The sequence below is a fragment of the Fonsecaea multimorphosa genome, assembly GCF_000836435.1.
Source record: "Fonsecaea multimorphosa CBS 102226 unplaced genomic scaffold supercont1.5, whole genome shotgun sequence".
NCBI classification, from domain to species: domain Eukaryota; kingdom Fungi; phylum Ascomycota; class Eurotiomycetes; order Chaetothyriales; family Herpotrichiellaceae; genus Fonsecaea; species Fonsecaea multimorphosa.
The window spans coordinates 201606-217883 of NW_015971639.1; the positions used below are offsets into that span (position 1 = coordinate 201606).

Below are 16278 nucleotides of genomic sequence, written 5' to 3' on the forward strand. Positions count from 1 at the left end.
ACCTGCGAGCACTCGCTTCCTGAGAGACTGCTGCGGCGCCACACGAGCTGCGGGAATTCCCCTCCACAAGATCGGTCAATACGACGCTGACCGCCCACAATGGCTGCGAGCGACGTACCAGAAAACCTGCCGCCGCAGCATGAATCGACAGAAGACACCGTCATACAAGATCTACCGCCTCAAGATGGGAGTTCGGATGGTGAGGGAGGCGAACGAACCGCGCGGGAGAAATTGAAGAAAACATCTATCGCAGGACTATCACAATATTCTAAGGTAAGGCCTGGAATGGTTGGAGACCAGCCTTTGGGTGATGCTACCGGAGTCGAGTCACAAAGCGAAAACGGACAAGTACGAGGCCGACCTTCTAAGAAACGATCGTTTGAAGACCTGCAAAACGAAGAGTCTGGCCTCAGTGTCGAGAACGGAGGACCCCCTCTGCCAAAGAAGGCAAGCCAGCACAAGAGAATGAGGTCCCGAGAAATTTCTGGGAACGATGAGGAGATTCAGACCTTCGACAAAGAGGAGATGGCGAGTCCGGTCCAGGAAGAGAGTGACTCCGAGGCACAACAGTCTCCAGGCGGGCCTGGGATCCTAGTTTCGGCGCCCTCGAAGGAAGAGATGGAAACAGCTGCCAGTGCACAGGCCTCGCAAGATCCAACGGCAGAAGATAGACCACCTAATGTTGCTCCTAGCACGGAGAAGCAGGTAGAGGCTTCAGAGACTCTCACCAAAAGCGATGCGCCCGCCGAACAAGCAGCCAAACCGCAGGTCGCGGCATCATCAGGCTTCGCCAACACGTCAACAGCATCTCCATTCAGTAGCTTCAAATCTCCCAAATCACCGGAGAAAGGCTCAGAATCGGTTTCATCTCCTGGGACGTCGAGCTCCGCCTTCGCTTCCTCCGGTTTATCAGCATTCGCTACATCCGAAAAGTCACCTTTCGGAGCTGTAGGCGCGACCGCGAAACCTAGTGGTGGATTTGGTGGGGGCGGGGGAACGAGCGGTTTCGCGTCGACTTCTGGCGGATTCGGGGGCGCATCACCGTTCGCAAGCAAGCCAATGTCAGGCTTCGGTTCAGGGGGTGGATTTGGCTCTGCTGGAGGATTTGGAGGTGGGAGCGGGTTTGGGAGTGGTGTAAAGCCACTGGGCACGGGCATCTCCCCGTTTGCCAATCCCGCAGGAGCAGCGAGTACGTTTGGAAAACCTAAGCCGTTCGGAGCCAAATCAAATGAAGACGAGGAAGAAAGCGATGAAGGAGGCGAGAATGACGAAGCACAACCGGCTGGGGAAGAAGTCGAGCAAGACCCGAGATTCCGGGAGCAAGAGCGTGAGTCCCTTTCTGCCATTACTGAGGAGACTTGGTTTACTGACCGTCTTGCCAGTCAACACGGGAGAAGAGGATGAGAAAACCATCTTCAGCTGTCGGGCGAAGCTATACCACTTCGACAGGGAGTGGAAAGAGAGCGGGCTGGGGGATTTCAAGATCAACATGCGCTTCGAAGCAAGATCAGCTGTGCAAACCCCTGCCCCGGACGGCAAGAATGCAGGAGACAACGGCAGCAAAGCCGAAGACGGTTCCGGAGAAACAAATGAAGACGACGTTGAAGCAGCCCTTGAAGGAGGCGAAGCTGAGTCGTCTATGACTCTCGAACGTAGAGGACGAATCATCATGCGCGCCATGGGTACCCATCGTCTACTACTCAACACGCCGGTATTTAAGGAGATGAATGTCGGCACGCACGACGGCAAAGAACCGAGCGGAAAGACCATGCATCTCACTGGTCTGGAGGGAGGCAAGCCGACGGGATTCCAGATAAAGGTAAGAACACTGCACCAACGCGCTATCCTGTCAACAACTGCTATGAATATTTTGTCCTTTGTCTTCGGCCGAGTCAAATTTCTGTTCTGTCATGCTGATTAAGTCTCGGAAACAGGTTGGCAAAGAAGAAATCCTGAAGGAAATCTACTACAAGATCCGGGAATTGCAGGAAGAGCTGTGATGGGGACACTCGACGACGACATCCAAATTCACCTACTCTCCTTCCCATCCCGGGTTCCTTCAGCACACTTTCCAAGTCAAACGCCCCTGGGAAATGAGGGAGAGAAGCATTGCAGCCAGCAGCCTAGAGCGAAACGCTCTCTCAACCCTTCCCTTTCCCGAGGAATAATAAATCGGCCCCTCCCGACCTCTTTTGGACAGCTTCAACCCTACTGCCTACTATTTACAGCCACTTGGGCGGCTTGATTCCCTACCTCCACGGAAAAAGGCCTTTTGTGAGGCTTGGAATGACCTTTTTCTTGGGCACCCAGAAGGACATGATCTTGACGGGTCTCATGGGGAAGGAATCCGTCCCAAAGACGCGCGCCTGGATCGCATTGATGAATTGTGGCCGTATCGGGTTATCAGAAAGACGGGAAGGCCGGTGTCCATCCAGCCTCATGCGATCCGGGATCTTCGACACTTCGATGCTCGCTCGACGCTTGGGATCTCGTTTGGGGCGGGACCCGTTTAAGACTGCCCATCAGGATAGGATAGAGTCAACACCACCACAACCAGCACCACCAGCAGCAGCCGAGTATGAAGGATGATTTGAAATTTGAATACTTTAAAACCCATCATAAAAGCCGCAGATTGCCCTCCCTTTTCCACAGAATGCCTCCCCTTTTCACAGAATGGGTTTCATCAAGCAATCGTGTCCCGTTCGTCCTTGCCCTCCCTCCCAACCCTCGAGAAGAAACCCTAGCTGAGGGATGATAGGTATTTGAGACATCCACAATCCGCTATCCAGATAAGCCGCCCATATGCCCATATGCCCATATGTCCGTTTCCCAATGTCCAGAGGTTCCCAGCGTCAAAACATTGCCATGTGCCCTTGATGTTACGTACATATAATAATAACCCAATACATCCATCCCGATACCCGTGCGTTTCGTGTCCCCCGAATAAGTCGTTGTCCTACGGGGCGTAGGAGCCGTTGTTCCATCCGTTGTCCCCGTGCAGGATATCATAATAGGCTAAAGCCTTGCTGGCCCTGTACCGCCCTCCTGAGTCGTATATACACATGAGACACACATAGTTTTCCTGTAGTATGTATAGATAGATATTGGGCTTTTTTCCCATTACCTAAAGAACAATCATCCCCCCGCCGGCGACGAGCGCCCCAACAACCCACGCCCAGAAGAGCACGTTCCTCCCAAGCTCGCCGCCGACTCGGGCTCCACTGCCACTGCCGGTGAGATGGAACGGGCCGCCGTGCGAGGGCAGGCTGGTGGCGACGACGACGGTGGCGCCGTTGGTCGTGTAGGTGTATGTGATGACTTGGCCGCCTTGGTTGTTATTGTTGTTGCCGTTGTCAGCAGCGCCGCTGTCATCGTCGTCAGAGCCACAGGCGAGCGTGGGCTGGACGTACCACGGCGTCGGGATGGTCAGCAGCTCGCACAGGCTGGCGGGCGTGGATGTGACCTGCCCGTTGACGGTGAGCCGGGCGAACTCGGTGTAGAAGTACTGCGTGCCCTCGGTGAGGGTCTCGTATTCGCCGTCCCCGTCCTCATCGATGCACGACGTGCACGGCTTCGCTTCGCATGTGAGCCCACTCGTGGTCCCGCCGCCGCAGGCAGGCAGAGTCTGGCAATCAATACCTGTAAAGTCGATCTGCTCGTAGGCGGTGCACCACGACGCGGGGATGCTCGTCGTCAAGGCCTGCGCCCCGGCGTAGCTCGTCACGTAGGCGATGGCGTACTCGCCCGAACTGTAGGGCGTGGTGGTGGCCTCGACAACGTCGTAGATATACGTCGAGCACAGCTTCGGCGAGCACGTGGTCTGCGCCGTCTGGCCGCAACTGTCGCACGCCCCGCAACTCGAGCATTTGTAGACGGTGGTGTAGCTGGTGAGGACGGGGCAGGGGATGTACGATGTTATTGTGATGATCTCGGTCGAGCGATACGAGGTCCAGTAGGACGTGGAGTAGCTCCAGCTCGTGGTCTGGATGACTTGGGTGTACTGGCCATCGTCGCTGGTAAAAGTCAACGGCTTTGTGTCAGATCTGGCGCAGGAACTTGGGTCTGGAATACGTGCGTGCGTGCATGCGTACAAGACTATGCAGCACTGGAGAGAAGGTAGGCGGCTTACTATGTGTCTCGCCTCTGTAGCTGGGAGAGCAGACCCGTGAAAAGCGCGAGGGCACGCATGAGACAATGCTGTTATTTCCCTTTCCGTTGCCTATGCAATCATGAGGTTGGTAGTGGTCAGGCAGTAGCAGCCTGGATATGCAATGGGTAAATGATCTGATCCCCAATGTTTTGTGGAACGAGCTGGCAAAAGCTCGACGCAGTCAGTATTTCTTGAGAGGGGTGAGACACCTCCTCCTGCAGTCAGGCCTGGCCCACCTTTTTGAGAAAGGGAAACAGCATCTTGTCATGGCGATTCAGGCTTTTTGGTTGTTGGGTTGATACGAAAAACAAGCCTTGGATGGCGGCAAGGATCAAGGCTGGAGGGCCTCAGCCCGCCACAAAAGCCTTTCCGTACTTGAGGGGGAGGCACCAGAGATATTTGACCGGGTTGTCCATCTCTTCAAGCTGAACAGAGCATAGCTCCTCAGCCATGCCTTGCAGGATGCTTGCGATGAAGAAGTGGCAACACCAATCATCGTTTCGTGAAGGCCGAAGTTGATGTTGGAGACCCCGGTGGTTGCCGTGGAAACCAGCCTTGCGGATGGCCGCCTCGCGCCTTATCAAAGCCGCCAAATAAATGAATGCATGGCTCGAGACACGGGAAATGCAGAATCCGATGCAGAAATTGCCTCTGACCAAGATCTTCTGCACAAGGTAAGTGTCTGGCCGGGGCAATCGGTGACGTTGTTATCATGGGGTCAAGGCAGGGCTGTGATTATCAATAAGGAGTGCTATGTAAACACTTAGTTCTACGGTGAATAAAGTCTAAAAGGACAAGCTTCTACCAAGCTGCTCTGAGACCATAACTACGATGTTCCGCTGATATCGTGATGCTGTCAAATGCTCTTTCTACCTGTCAAATACATCGATCCAAGACCCAACACGCCGTGATATTGTCTTGATATCTCTCCTGACAAACTCGCGTCCCCTGAGCTAGCTACTGAATCACCACATAGCACGCATGAAGAAAATAAATTCGTCTCAACCGTGTACACTTTGCAGCAGCCAGCCAGGCGCCCCAGTCTGTTCATCTCGAGCCGTTCTCATCATTCGAGCAATATTCATGACCCACGTGAACATTTGCGTTTTCTCCGTAACGTTCTTCCATTTTGACGTCCATTGACCCGGAGAGGGTGGTAGGCCGAGAACCGACCACCTTGTCGCCATAATGGACTTTGGCATCTTTCTTATACTTCGATTTCGATCTGATTTTGTGACTGTTGACATGGTTGTTTTGCTCTCCAGATGTCGGTGTCGAATTTGGTGTCCTGGGTAAGCTCTCTTCGCGGTTATCTCGAGCTGGGTCGGTTGGTTTGAGTGAGAAGCTTGATGCAAAGCTTGTGGTGGCGGTAGTTGTCATGGTATGTTGCTCGCTCATTGAAACACAAGCGCTATCAGCTATGCCCTGGGCATGAGATGGTGCACCCAAATTGCTCGGGATAAGCGGAGCTGTAACGCACCCGTTACTTTGGTGGCCTGTAGTCCTTACAGGGTGGCTGTTGCCATCGGCAAGGTCAACGGCATCGGACATCTCAACGTCATCACAATCATCGCCCCTGCCGCTGTTATGCTGAATCATGACTTGTCTAGAGATCAGAAGGTCGAGCTTTGCTCTGACTCCGATGGAGATGAACAAGTGTAGATTCGTTTTCTCGCGATCCAAGGCCGCGAAAGCCCCGTTGATTTTCCCCTCGGATTTGCTCGTATTCAGCGCTCCCACGAACTTCCGGAAAGATCCGCCGGAGATGCTCTGCAGGTGTTTCCGTAGGGTTTTGTAGAGGGCTTGAATTTTGTTGTCGACGGCCTGGACGAAGCGGCGTATCTCGGTGTCATATGTGCACGAGTCTGATTCGTGTTGTACCGATTTCAAGACAGAGATAGTCGAGTCTAAGCATTCAATGTGTGCTTGGATTCGGAGCGGTCCTTTCAGAAGCTCCCTGCGAATTTCCAGGGCGAGGAGTAGGGCATTGCGCACCGTCCCTAGGATCTGTGCGGCAGCAGCTACCACTCCCAGGACTTCCGCCATTACTTATACTGGATTCAAAGGGGAATCGGGAGTCTGGGACCCCGCCGTCCTTCTTCTGGTCGATGGTCGGATTGTGGGCATGCCCGATGACGACTGGGCCATCAAGATGCTGGAGTATCAGGTCGCGTCAATGAGGCCTGAGCACGGGAAGCGGAATCGTTCATGAAGAGGAATTTGAGCATACGCCCGATCAGTACGTGGGTTCCACGAGAGCTTCACAGCCACACGGACGTGAGACACGTCTTGCCTCTCTTACCGAACGAATGGGGACCGAAGATGGCCCCTTGGTATTGGCTGTCCATATTACAAGGCGGCATAGATGCAGAAGCTGCAAGGCAATCATGCAACGGGGCAATCAGGCAACTGGGCTCTCTGCTGCAAAGAGACGTGCGGCGATGATGTGGCGAGATGCTACTGAGTAATGCAGGGCTGTGACTTGGCAGCCCTCCTGCGAGCCCGATAGAAAGAGTGACACAGACTACAGCAAGGGGGTTGGTAGCGGGCCAAGTGTGCTCGACTATATCCTTGGTAGTGGTTGATGTTAGTCTGTTTAAGGCGATGTCGTATTCCTGCTGCCTTTCTCAGCCTCAGCCTCACCAACACTGCCCAGGTAACCATTTCAAGGTCCGTTACGGTTTGAAGGGCTTCATCCGTATCCGCTCCCACACTCACTGCTGCTCTTGTGTAACGTGAGTGCTGCTGCCTGTTGTACAGTATGTACCACCACCTGCACCCTTGGCCATCATGAAACCTCCAGTCATTGTCTCCCCTTGCTGCCCAATCTTGCTCACATTCTCCTCGGCATGAACTGCTTCTATGTCACCACCTAATGAACAAAACGGACGGCCTACTGGACACCAACTCAACACAAGTGACAACTATGGTCGCAATTCAAGTGCCCATCATGGCGACGAGAATTACGAGTTGACAAACGGCAACGACAACCGGGTGGAACACTCGACCAGAAATATTATCAACCATGGGTTCATGGTCCTGCACCAACCACGGCGCCACCCTCGCTTTCTCACAGCCGTGATTCTCGTAGCAGTAATCATCTGCGTGGCAATCATCGTTCCGATTGTTGTGACAGAAGTCAACCATGACCAAGCACAGGATGTGCCTCGATCCAGCTCCACGACGTAAGTCTTATTAATAATTGGTCGTGTTCTGGAAAGGCTTTCCACTGTAACAACGCCGATGACTTACATTATTCCACCATAGAAACCTACCCCAGTCGAGCCCATCTGGATCTAGAAGCGTGCTCTCATCGCCAACAATCTCAACGACGCCTCCAGGTCCAACATCGACATTCTTGGGCGCTTCAAGTTCGTCAACTTTGACCACATCCACGACTCAAGGTCCGACATGTATCGCAACTCGAACAAATACCATGACCTACATGTCCGGAACAGTTCCAGTCCCATGCAGCTGGGGTTGCCCCGGCGATTGTTGCCAAAACGATAACGACTGCACGCTGTGCAATCCATGTATAACCTCTGCGGGTACTTGTGGTGCATTGACGACGGGGACTATCACTTGTGCTTCCACACCCGTCACCACCGGAGGGTTATGAGCGTGTCGCCGGGTATCGAGCTGCCGGCTTTTTATTGCAACATAATTAGAAGGTATAACTACATTGAGGCAGATTCGACAGACGAGTTGACTTACTTACCTAGGTCCCTACCTATCTACCTGGGCGGGTTGAGTAGGTACTACTAATACTAGATAGGTAGTGTCGAGGTGGTGGTATGGACAAGAAACCCAAGAAGGGGAAGATGTTGGCTCACGGGAAGCCTGCTTCCGCCAATCAGGACACGACGATCTCTCCCTTATGACCTGAGAGTGACGACAAAAGGTATTACTTAAGGCACCTGAACCTTCTTCGCGATGGTGACACAAGGTCCACAGGTTTTCTCTGACACTGTTGATACCACTACAACCAAAGCATATACCATATACAAAGGGCGTCTCAGTCAGTGCAGTTCAAGGATCAAAACCAGAAAATATTTTCCCCGTCGTCACCAACATGTCTGATATCAAATCAAAAGGAGGCGCGACAATCGAGGAGGGCGACACTGTCAGCACGCCTGTAAGTACCGGGAGGATTCTATCGTGACACAAAAGATTAGCGATCCATGAGAGAACAATAACTAACCACCACCACCATCGTCGTCGTTCATCTACCAGTATCGAGGAGGAAAGCACGAAGGACAGGTAACGTTGACACGCCCTGCCCCTCCCTCCCGATGTGGCCGAGAGTGGCTGTATTTGGGAATAGTCAGAAGAAGAAGGGCTGATTCACTTTCGCGTGCTCTGTGTGCTGTAGGTCGAGAAAATCATTACAAGCGACACGCAGGCCAAAAAGGACCTGGAAAATGTCAAGGGCGCCGGCCACCCGCCCGCGGTCGTCTTCACGGATCAGAATGATAAGAAGGTCGCGCATAAGCCCGGCACGGTGACGGATTTGGATAAGGAGAGTTGAAGCGGCAGAATCAGTTCGTAAAATGGCGATGTCGATGTTCGCGGGAGTGTTGAATGGTTTGAGGCCCGAACGAATGTGGCCTGGTGGTGGGAATGGTGCCTAGGTAGGCAAGTGAGCGCCATTGGAGAGGACTGCGAGGTGTGATTGATGGATGCTCATGTGCAGTGAGTATATATAGCTCAGCGCGTGCTTAGGTACTGTTGAATAAGGTGATAGATCACATTCTGGACCGCCAAAGGGTTCCACACGATCAAGGTCCAAATCGAGGTATACTACAACTTCATCTATTCGAAAAAGACAGACAAACAGACAGAAGACTGCTGATGACCGATAAAGCGTGACTGATGGATACCATCGCAACACCTTAGGTCACTCGAGAGAGTCGTCGACCTGATCTACTTGACCAGGGCCATCATGAACCCGTCATAATTCTTCTCCGCGACCGTCTGGATGACGACGGCCTCGACGCGGTCATCCTTGCCCACGGCCTCAATGAGCCTCCTCGTGCCCGCGATGCGAGAGTCGTCCTTCATGGCCGGATCGGCCAATTGTCCGCGGCGGACGACGTTGTCGACGATGATGCAGGTGCGGGGCTTGACCATCTGCAGCGCGCACTCGAAGTAGGCCAGGTTGTTCTCCTTGTCGGCGTCGATGAAGACAAAGTCAAAGGGCGGGCGCTTGCCGGCCTTGACCTCCTCGAGCAGCGCAGGGAGGACCTCGACGCCCGGCCCCAACAGCACGGTAACGCGGTCGCTCAAGCCAGCGTGCGCAATGTTCTCCTCGGCGATCTTCTTGGTCTCCGGGTTGACCTCGACTGTCGTCACTTTCCCGTCCGCGCCGGTCCCCGCGGCCATCCAGATCGCAGAGTACCCGCCCAACGTGCCGACTTCCAGAACGTTTTTGGCGCCCGTGATCTGAATCTGCATCGACATGAACTTGCCCTGTGCCGCGAAGACGGCGATGTCCGGGAGACCCTTGGCCCGGGAGTTGGAACGCGTGAATTCCAGTGCCTCGTGGTACGGGTTCCGAGAGGGAGCGAGCAAGTGCCCGTTGGCATACTCGTCGACCGCCGTCCACCGGGGGTCGTGCTCGTGCATCACCGAGTATCCGCCTGGTTGGTTCCACGACGCCATTATTGATTGTTGTTGAAAAATTCACAGTGCCTCACACAGATCTAGTGTCTTAGTTCTAAAACCAAAGGTACACAGTTGGGTTTTTGTTGCTATGGTCACTGAACGTTTGGCGTTGCTGCCTGTAAGAAATGAGTCAAAAGCCCCTACACGATTGGGCCAACAGAGGCTTATTTAAACCTTTGCTTCGGCTTCGGCCTTTCTTCGTGCAAGCTCGGCCGATATATCTGCATGTAAGGGTGTCGCAAGAACTGTGGCGATGGCGTAGTCTCCGTCGTGGCTTATGCTGAGTTGAGCAGTCTGCTCAGTGACTCTGGCGCTGCTACTGCTGCTGCTGCTGCTGCTGCTGCTGCCTGAGGTTATTGTGGAATGACCTGAAGCGTTTTCCGAGGTTTGAATCAGACCAGCGATATCGCAGATGATATGGACCGAGCCGCTGTCGGGTTCAATTCCGACCCTCAGATCGCGAAAGCTGAGTAAAGAAGCATCCCAGGCCTTTTTGGCGGCCTCCTTGGACGCCCAGCGGCCGGCAATCCAGGCAGCAACCTGTTTGTTCCTCGCCAGCTGGTCCCGGTCCTGGCGATCTGCATCGTCCCAGTGCGGGAAGCGGCGCCTGAGATCCTCGAGCTCTTGAGCGACCAGGAATCGATTGGTCAGTCGGACTAACCGTCGGATGTCTGGTTGGAGTAAGGACGCGATTCGGTTCGTGGCTACGATGTCGGTGCCAATGCGCAGCGCCAGAGGGAAGGGGGCTCGCATCCGGGGCTTGACGCGCGTACTGGAGGGGACGCTTTGCGGGGCGCGATTTTGGGTGAAGGATGGGTTGCTTTGAGGACTTGAGGTGGAGAGTGACGCTTAGAACAATGGAACAGCCTTTTCTGTGAACTTCAAGTTGAGGGGAGGTTTTTGGAGAATCGAGCGATAAAGTCGTCGGTGGGGAATACCATCCTCGCCATGTATTAGCGAGAGAGGCTCCCCCATCCCGTATCAAGTCCAATTCAGCCACGGAAACTCTCCTTCCAGGTTGGGCCTGTCGATGAAACGGCACAGTATCAAGACGCAAAGATGGCTCATGCTCGAATCATCGTGGGCTTCTACCAACCCCGTTTGCTATCTACAACCGTCTGGCTACACAAACAAGCGCTATCACATCCCAGTTACACCGCGTTCAAGAGATATCGCTCGCGCTCCACGCGCAACTCCGCAAGATGTGCGGGGCCCGAGGCCAAAGGCAATGAATATTATGGCATTGATCTCCTGGTCTGGCTGGCTCCAGGAGCACTCTCCATCGCTTTTTCCCCACTGAAAGTTCAAGACATCGTCGCAATCGCCGCAAGATGAAGCATATCAAGTGCTCAGGCACGCCATACGAGGTGAGTCCACATTGTCAGACTCGTGATAATCCACCATTGACACCTCCAGATCGGTCGTCAACATGGCGAGGCAGCCAAAACCGAGGTACACGGGAGCATGGCCTTCTATTCCGCTTATTTCAAGGAGAGAGCGAAGCTCTCGTGGCCACAAGTGCAGGATGTAGCCCGAAAGTCGCTTCCCTGGTTGCAAAGTTCGTATCCCGAGTATGTCGAGGAGATGCAAGGCGTTGCCGATGGCGCTGGGCTCGATCTCGAATCAATTGTGGCGCTGAATGTCCGCACCGAGATTGCCTTTGGCATGGTGAGCGACGGCTGCACTGCCCTGGCCTGGAAGACGTCAGATGCGAGTTTTCTGGCCCAGAACTGGGATTGGAACTTTGACCAAACCCCCAACATCATCTGTCTTGCGATTGAGCAACCCGGCAAGCCCCGAATCCATATGATGAGCGAAGGAGGAATCATTGGCAAGATTGGCATGAACTCCGCGGGCGTCGGCGTCACGCTGAACGCCATTCAAGCGCCAGGCGTATCTTTTGACAAGCTTCCTTGCCATCTTGCACTGAGGACGGCACTCAATAGCACGTCTAAAGAGGCAGCAGCAGCCGCCCTTCGTAAAGCCGGAGTGGCTTCGGCATGTCACATCACCATCGCTGATGCGGCGACTGGAGGTGTTGGATTTGAATGCACAGCACTCGACATTGTGGAAATGCCCCTGGACACGGATGGCGCATTGCGTGGATCCTGTACTCACTCGAATCACCTGGTCATGAAACACAAGGTAGAGGGGGACATCCTTGTCAAGGACTCCCCCTTCAGGCTAGACCGCATTCAACAGCTGATGAGGGACATTGGCAAACCGACCATGCAAAACTTGAAGGAGATCTTGAAGGATGAGAGCAACTATCCTGCCGCTATCAACCGAGCTGTAGGGGAGAAGAGCACCAGCCAAACTTTATTTTCCATCGTCATGGACTTGAAGCAAGGCTTTGCCGACGTCAAAATGGGACGACCAACCGAGGATGGGGAAGTGTTCCAGTTGAGGCCGTGAGGGATATTGCGACACAAGGACTAAAGGGCTTCTTCTGTCCACAGGGCTTCATGGCTGGTGTTGTAGTTTTCAATCCGTCTAGCTTATGTACAATGCGTAGGTTCGTCTGAACCGTATCTTCTCATATTGCTGGTCTCCTCTCTAATGCGCCTCTTTGCCCGAGATCTTATTCCCTTTGTCTTCTTGCTCCACCTGTTGTAAAAATTCCCTGCCAAGGTGTTAGGGACAGCGTTGCGGCAGCGAATGACCGGATAAGCTCCTTACTGAATGAACTTCTCTTCGTCCTTGCTTGAGGCGTTGATTGGGGGCGTGGGTGATTTTTTGGCTCCACCGCCTCTAGTCAGCAGGAAGGGAAGGCCAAAGGCGGTGCTGAGCGTAGCAATAGCCAGCTACAGAAGGTCAGTCAGTGCGGTTGAAAGGAGGGCATTCCTCAACGCGGATTTGATTGTGACAGAGTAGAACCCATCTCACGGTCACCTACCCAGTGTGATCCGACCTGGCGGCCTGCGATATTGTACATGGCAACCATCTTGACGATTTTGAGACCTTGCGAAGATGTATATTCGAGATGTCGTGGGAATGGTTCTGGTTGCAAAAAGACGAAGCAAGTCGACTGCGGACCGAGATTTTGCGTCTGAGCTGCTGGAGCTTTCATTGAATGATCCGCCGGACACACAGCTCGCAATGCACTACGGTCAACCACACAACAGGATTCCGCAGTTTCTGGCCCGCCGCCTCGTCCCGGTCAGAAGCTCCGCAAGCTGCAGGCACTGATCGTCACGACGCGGTCCTGAGGCACTTTTGCCTCTGTCGCATCTCCTCTTAAATGTGATCCGACTATCTTGGGCGACAGGCAGCTGCAAACCTGCCCTCCGTTCCAACTCCATTCCCACCATGGCCGGCAAAGAGGGAGACCGCCCGAACTCTGCCTTTCCCCGCGAGCATCTAAACAAAGACCTCCAAAAGCTGGTCGACAAGCAAGATGACTGGATGGACAATATCTACGAAGGAGAAGGGCCGGACACCACGGAAACGAGCATGCGATATGCCGCATATGCCAACCGGCTGCGCACTATTATGTTGAGCGCCCATCGATATGTTGCCTATACCTCAGACATTGGCGAGTCCTTTCGCCCAGTTGCCCACCCTATACTGGTCAGAAGCGCATATGCGGTCTCATGGGCATACGTGCTCGGTGATTGTGGGCACGAGGGGTGGAAGGCGTATAAGAGGAATCAGAGGCTGCTACATCCTCAAGGCGGAGAGGAGTCTGACGGAAAACCAAAGGAACCCATGGGGAAGGTCGATGCCATGTCGGCACAGCAACCCGTTCACATTCCTGCGATTGAAGACTATCGGGCCGTGATGGCCCAGCGAGCTGTTTTCCAAAGTCTCGCTTCGATGGGATTGCCGGCATTTACAATTCACTCGGTCGTGAAATATTCCGGGAAGGCGCTCAAGAGTGCATCAAACCAAACCATAAGAACTTGGGGCCCGATTGGAGTAAGTGAATCATCCAGAAACTAATGGGTAGACACTGATGAGACTATAGCTCGGTCTAGCAGTGGTTCCCGCACTACCTTATCTCTTCGACAAACCTGTGGAGGAGGCTGTTGAATGGACGTTCTACCAGGCGTTCCGGGCCATTGGCGGAGAAAATGCAGTTGGCCAAAGACACGCCACAGGTCGAAAGGAGGCCTTGCAGGCTGAAGCAAAGATCGCCAAGGAAAAGAAGAACTTATAACGGCGCACCCAGTCTCATTTGAAGGAGGAGTTCTCTGGCTTTGAAATGTTGTTGTGACACTCGACTTTGCATATAAATCACTTCCACTCGATTTGCCTACCCTCTTTAGCCATGAAACCGGCGGCGGTCGTTGCGGGAGCATTAGAGATCACGTCTAAGCTGGTCGACGAGAAGGTCAAGCGGGTATAAAGTTTAGTCCGCATATCCTCCGGAAACATACATCTACTCAACCCGACAATGGGTTTCACTTTCTATGATTATTCGACTGGCTGGGATCTGCTATGCATCCGAGTCTGGTATATGACAAGGCTGAGCCTTGAAGGAACCGGGCCGATGTCGGATCGGTGAACAATGACCCGAAGGCAGATTGACTCAACTTCCAGCCCATCTCCTGCGCGTAATTAAATTTCGCAGTCGACAGTGATCTCCCCCAGCGACACAGTCAGCCAGACGGAGAGGGTCTGAAAACGATAAGACAGCTCCCCGGTCTCTCTCCCGCCAATATCTGAAACGAGCCGCAGCCGAGCAACCTCACCGTCACGGCTTCAATGCACGGCGCGCAGGAGCCTCCGCAAAGACGATGCCTCACCAGCAGCAACCTCTCCTCGAGTCAAAACCCAACGAGGAGCTCTCAGAGAAGCTGCCAGTCCCCTCAAAGACTGTCTCTATCCCGAAACCTCAGGTTCACCTCCCTTCGGTGAGAAAGGTGTCGGTGGAGCAGAAGAAACCTGTGCAATGGAACACAATGAACTTGGGATTGCGACTAGGCGCGGATGTTACCTCTGCTGCCAGCGCTTCAGCGTTGATTGCCCCTATCATAACTGTTATAGACCGGTGCGTACTCTCTGAGGGTTCTGATACCCTTCAATTGTGCCAGAGAATGAACCAGCCTGCACTGTTGCTACCCAACTCAAGCCTCTGTTGGGAGGTCTCTGCCTGCTCTACGTCCTGCTGTCGTTCAGTCCAGACCTCCATTGAAAAATAGATGTCACTAACGAGGACCAGCTCCATAGTTGAGAAAGCTGCGAATGGCACGTCCTTCTCATCCTGCCTCCTGCGCTCCTTGCACCCAGCGATCACCCGCCCCCATGCGTTCATCTTCTCCAGGCCATTCCTGCTGATCTTCACGCTGTATTTCTCGACCTACACGACAGCCAACGCCGTCGACACGCTGCACTCGACCGTCACGTCAAAGCCGGCCTCCACAGTCTCTTCCGGCGCGACCAAATTCCTCGCGACCTCCTCGGTGAACATGAGCCTGTGTGTGTACAAGGATTCGTGTTTCGCGAGGATGTTTGGAGCAACAGCCCCGTCGTCGTCACCGGCAGCCGCCGTTGTCCCCAAACTCTCCTACGCCCTCTTCGCCGTGCGGGACTGTTTGACCATCTTCGCGTCCTTCAACCTCCCATCCATCATTGCACCGCAACTCGCGAACCTCCCGCCCGAAGTAAGGTCGCGGTTTTCTCGCATTCTCTCCACGGAGTCCGGGAGGATGAATACGGCCCAGTTCATGGCGCCGGCTGCCATTCAGTTGATTTCAACCCCGATCCATCTGCTAGGGTTGGATCTGTACAATAGACAAGGTCGGTTAGGTTTTGGAGAGCGATACTCCCGGGTCGTCAGGGATTGGGGTGTCAGTGCCTTGGCTCGGATGGGGAGGATCATTGTAAGTCCCAGCAACTCTTTCTTTTCGTTCACTTTCATTTCTTCCTTACGCCAACAAAAGGGAAGACGGCTAACCTGTTATTCACCGCACAACAGCCTGCTTTCGGTGTTGGCGGCGTCGTTAATTCAAACATGCGGAGAAAATTCATGACCCAGATCGAAGATTAATGAAACCTGACTTCTTCCACACCTGCAATGACTCGGTCACGGCGCTCAGGTTTGTTTTTGTGGTTGGTTGGTTGTCTGCCACGATCCTCTACTTTTTAAACCTAGGATACACCCGCGGGAGATAGAAAAAAGGTGGGACAAGGCTCTCTATTTTGCTTCTCAGTGTTCAGGGTTATCTGCGGCCTCTGGAGGCCGGCATGATAACAATGTAATGATAATGCTTGCATTTATGCGTTAGGCGCAGAACCGGGGCGCGCCGTTAAAATGTTCGGACCATGTTCAGGCTGAATAGGTCAGGGCATGTCAGTTTGGGGACTTGTTTAGTCGTCGAGGATACGAACCTTAAGCGTTCCCAAACGCCCATCAGGCCATCAGGGCGAGAGGTTTGACTTAATACAAAAAAAATCAAAGAATCTTTTCTCGTTTCCCACTGGAGTCTGCTTCGCGCCCCCTTCTTCGCTATGCGCATACC

At 53.7% G+C, this 16278-nt stretch overlaps 11 protein-coding genes across 11 annotated transcripts; 6 read left to right on the forward strand and 5 right to left on the reverse strand.

Moving 5' to 3' along the window:
* Positions 1–99: 99 nt before the first annotated feature.
* On the forward strand, positions 100–2000 carry Z520_03271 (uncharacterized protein; the record flags this gene model as incomplete). Its single annotated transcript, XM_016773784.1, has 3 exons — positions 100–1327; positions 1383–1819; positions 1935–2000. 3 exons carry the CDS (start codon positions 100–102, stop codon positions 1998–2000), a joined length of 1731 nt encoding a protein of 576 aa, XP_016634730.1.
* A 1124-nt stretch (positions 2001–3124) lies between these two features.
* Positions 3125–4188, reverse strand: Z520_03272 (uncharacterized protein; the record flags this gene model as incomplete). The annotated part of the gene is made up of 2 exons (XM_016773785.1): positions 3125–4013; positions 4130–4188. 2 exons carry the CDS (start codon positions 4186–4188, stop codon positions 3125–3127), a joined length of 948 nt encoding a protein of 315 aa, XP_016634731.1.
* Positions 4189–5197: 1009 nt separating this feature from the next.
* Z520_03273 (uncharacterized protein) lies at positions 5198–6196 on the reverse strand (the record flags this gene model as incomplete). Its single annotated transcript, XM_016773786.1, has 1 exon — positions 5198–6196. One exon carries the CDS (start codon positions 6194–6196, stop codon positions 5198–5200), a length of 999 nt encoding a protein of 332 aa, XP_016634732.1.
* Positions 6197–7012: 816 nt separating this feature from the next.
* Positions 7013–7660, forward strand: Z520_03274 (uncharacterized protein; the record flags this gene model as incomplete). The annotated part of the gene is made up of 2 exons (XM_016773787.1): positions 7013–7335; positions 7492–7660. 2 exons carry the CDS (start codon positions 7013–7015, stop codon positions 7658–7660), a joined length of 492 nt encoding a protein of 163 aa, XP_016634733.1.
* Positions 7661–8222: 562 nt separating this feature from the next.
* On the forward strand, positions 8223–8678 carry Z520_03275 (uncharacterized protein; the record flags this gene model as incomplete). Its single annotated transcript, XM_016773788.1, has 2 exons — positions 8223–8285; positions 8523–8678. The coding sequence occupies 2 exons, from the start codon at positions 8223–8225 to the stop codon at positions 8676–8678; spliced, it is 219 nt and encodes a 72-aa protein (XP_016634734.1).
* A 395-nt stretch (positions 8679–9073) lies between these two features.
* Positions 9074–9811, reverse strand: Z520_03276 (uncharacterized protein; the record flags this gene model as incomplete). Its single annotated transcript, XM_016773789.1, has 1 exon — positions 9074–9811. The coding sequence occupies one exon, from the start codon at positions 9809–9811 to the stop codon at positions 9074–9076; it is 738 nt and encodes a 245-aa protein (XP_016634735.1).
* Positions 9812–9982: 171 nt separating this feature from the next.
* Z520_03277 (uncharacterized protein) lies at positions 9983–10567 on the reverse strand (the record flags this gene model as incomplete). The annotated part of the gene is made up of 1 exon (XM_016773790.1): positions 9983–10567. The coding sequence occupies one exon, from the start codon at positions 10565–10567 to the stop codon at positions 9983–9985; it is 585 nt and encodes a 194-aa protein (XP_016634736.1).
* Positions 10568–11145: 578 nt separating this feature from the next.
* On the forward strand, positions 11146–12229 carry Z520_03278 (uncharacterized protein; the record flags this gene model as incomplete). The annotated part of the gene is made up of 2 exons (XM_016773791.1): positions 11146–11181; positions 11231–12229. The coding sequence occupies 2 exons, from the start codon at positions 11146–11148 to the stop codon at positions 12227–12229; spliced, it is 1035 nt and encodes a 344-aa protein (XP_016634737.1).
* A 141-nt stretch (positions 12230–12370) lies between these two features.
* On the reverse strand, positions 12371–12884 carry Z520_03279 (uncharacterized protein; the record flags this gene model as incomplete). The annotated part of the gene is made up of 3 exons (XM_016773792.1): positions 12371–12437; positions 12494–12618; positions 12711–12884. 3 exons carry the CDS (start codon positions 12882–12884, stop codon positions 12371–12373), a joined length of 366 nt encoding a protein of 121 aa, XP_016634738.1.
* Positions 12885–13123: 239 nt separating this feature from the next.
* Z520_03280 (uncharacterized protein) lies at positions 13124–13973 on the forward strand (the record flags this gene model as incomplete). Its single annotated transcript, XM_016773793.1, has 2 exons — positions 13124–13732; positions 13782–13973. The coding sequence occupies 2 exons, from the start codon at positions 13124–13126 to the stop codon at positions 13971–13973; spliced, it is 801 nt and encodes a 266-aa protein (XP_016634739.1).
* Positions 13974–14553: 580 nt separating this feature from the next.
* On the forward strand, positions 14554–15806 carry Z520_03281 (uncharacterized protein; the record flags this gene model as incomplete). Its single annotated transcript, XM_016773794.1, has 3 exons — positions 14554–14807; positions 14979–15639; positions 15735–15806. 3 exons carry the CDS (start codon positions 14554–14556, stop codon positions 15804–15806), a joined length of 987 nt encoding a protein of 328 aa, XP_016634740.1.
* Positions 15807–16278: the final 472 nt, after the last annotated feature.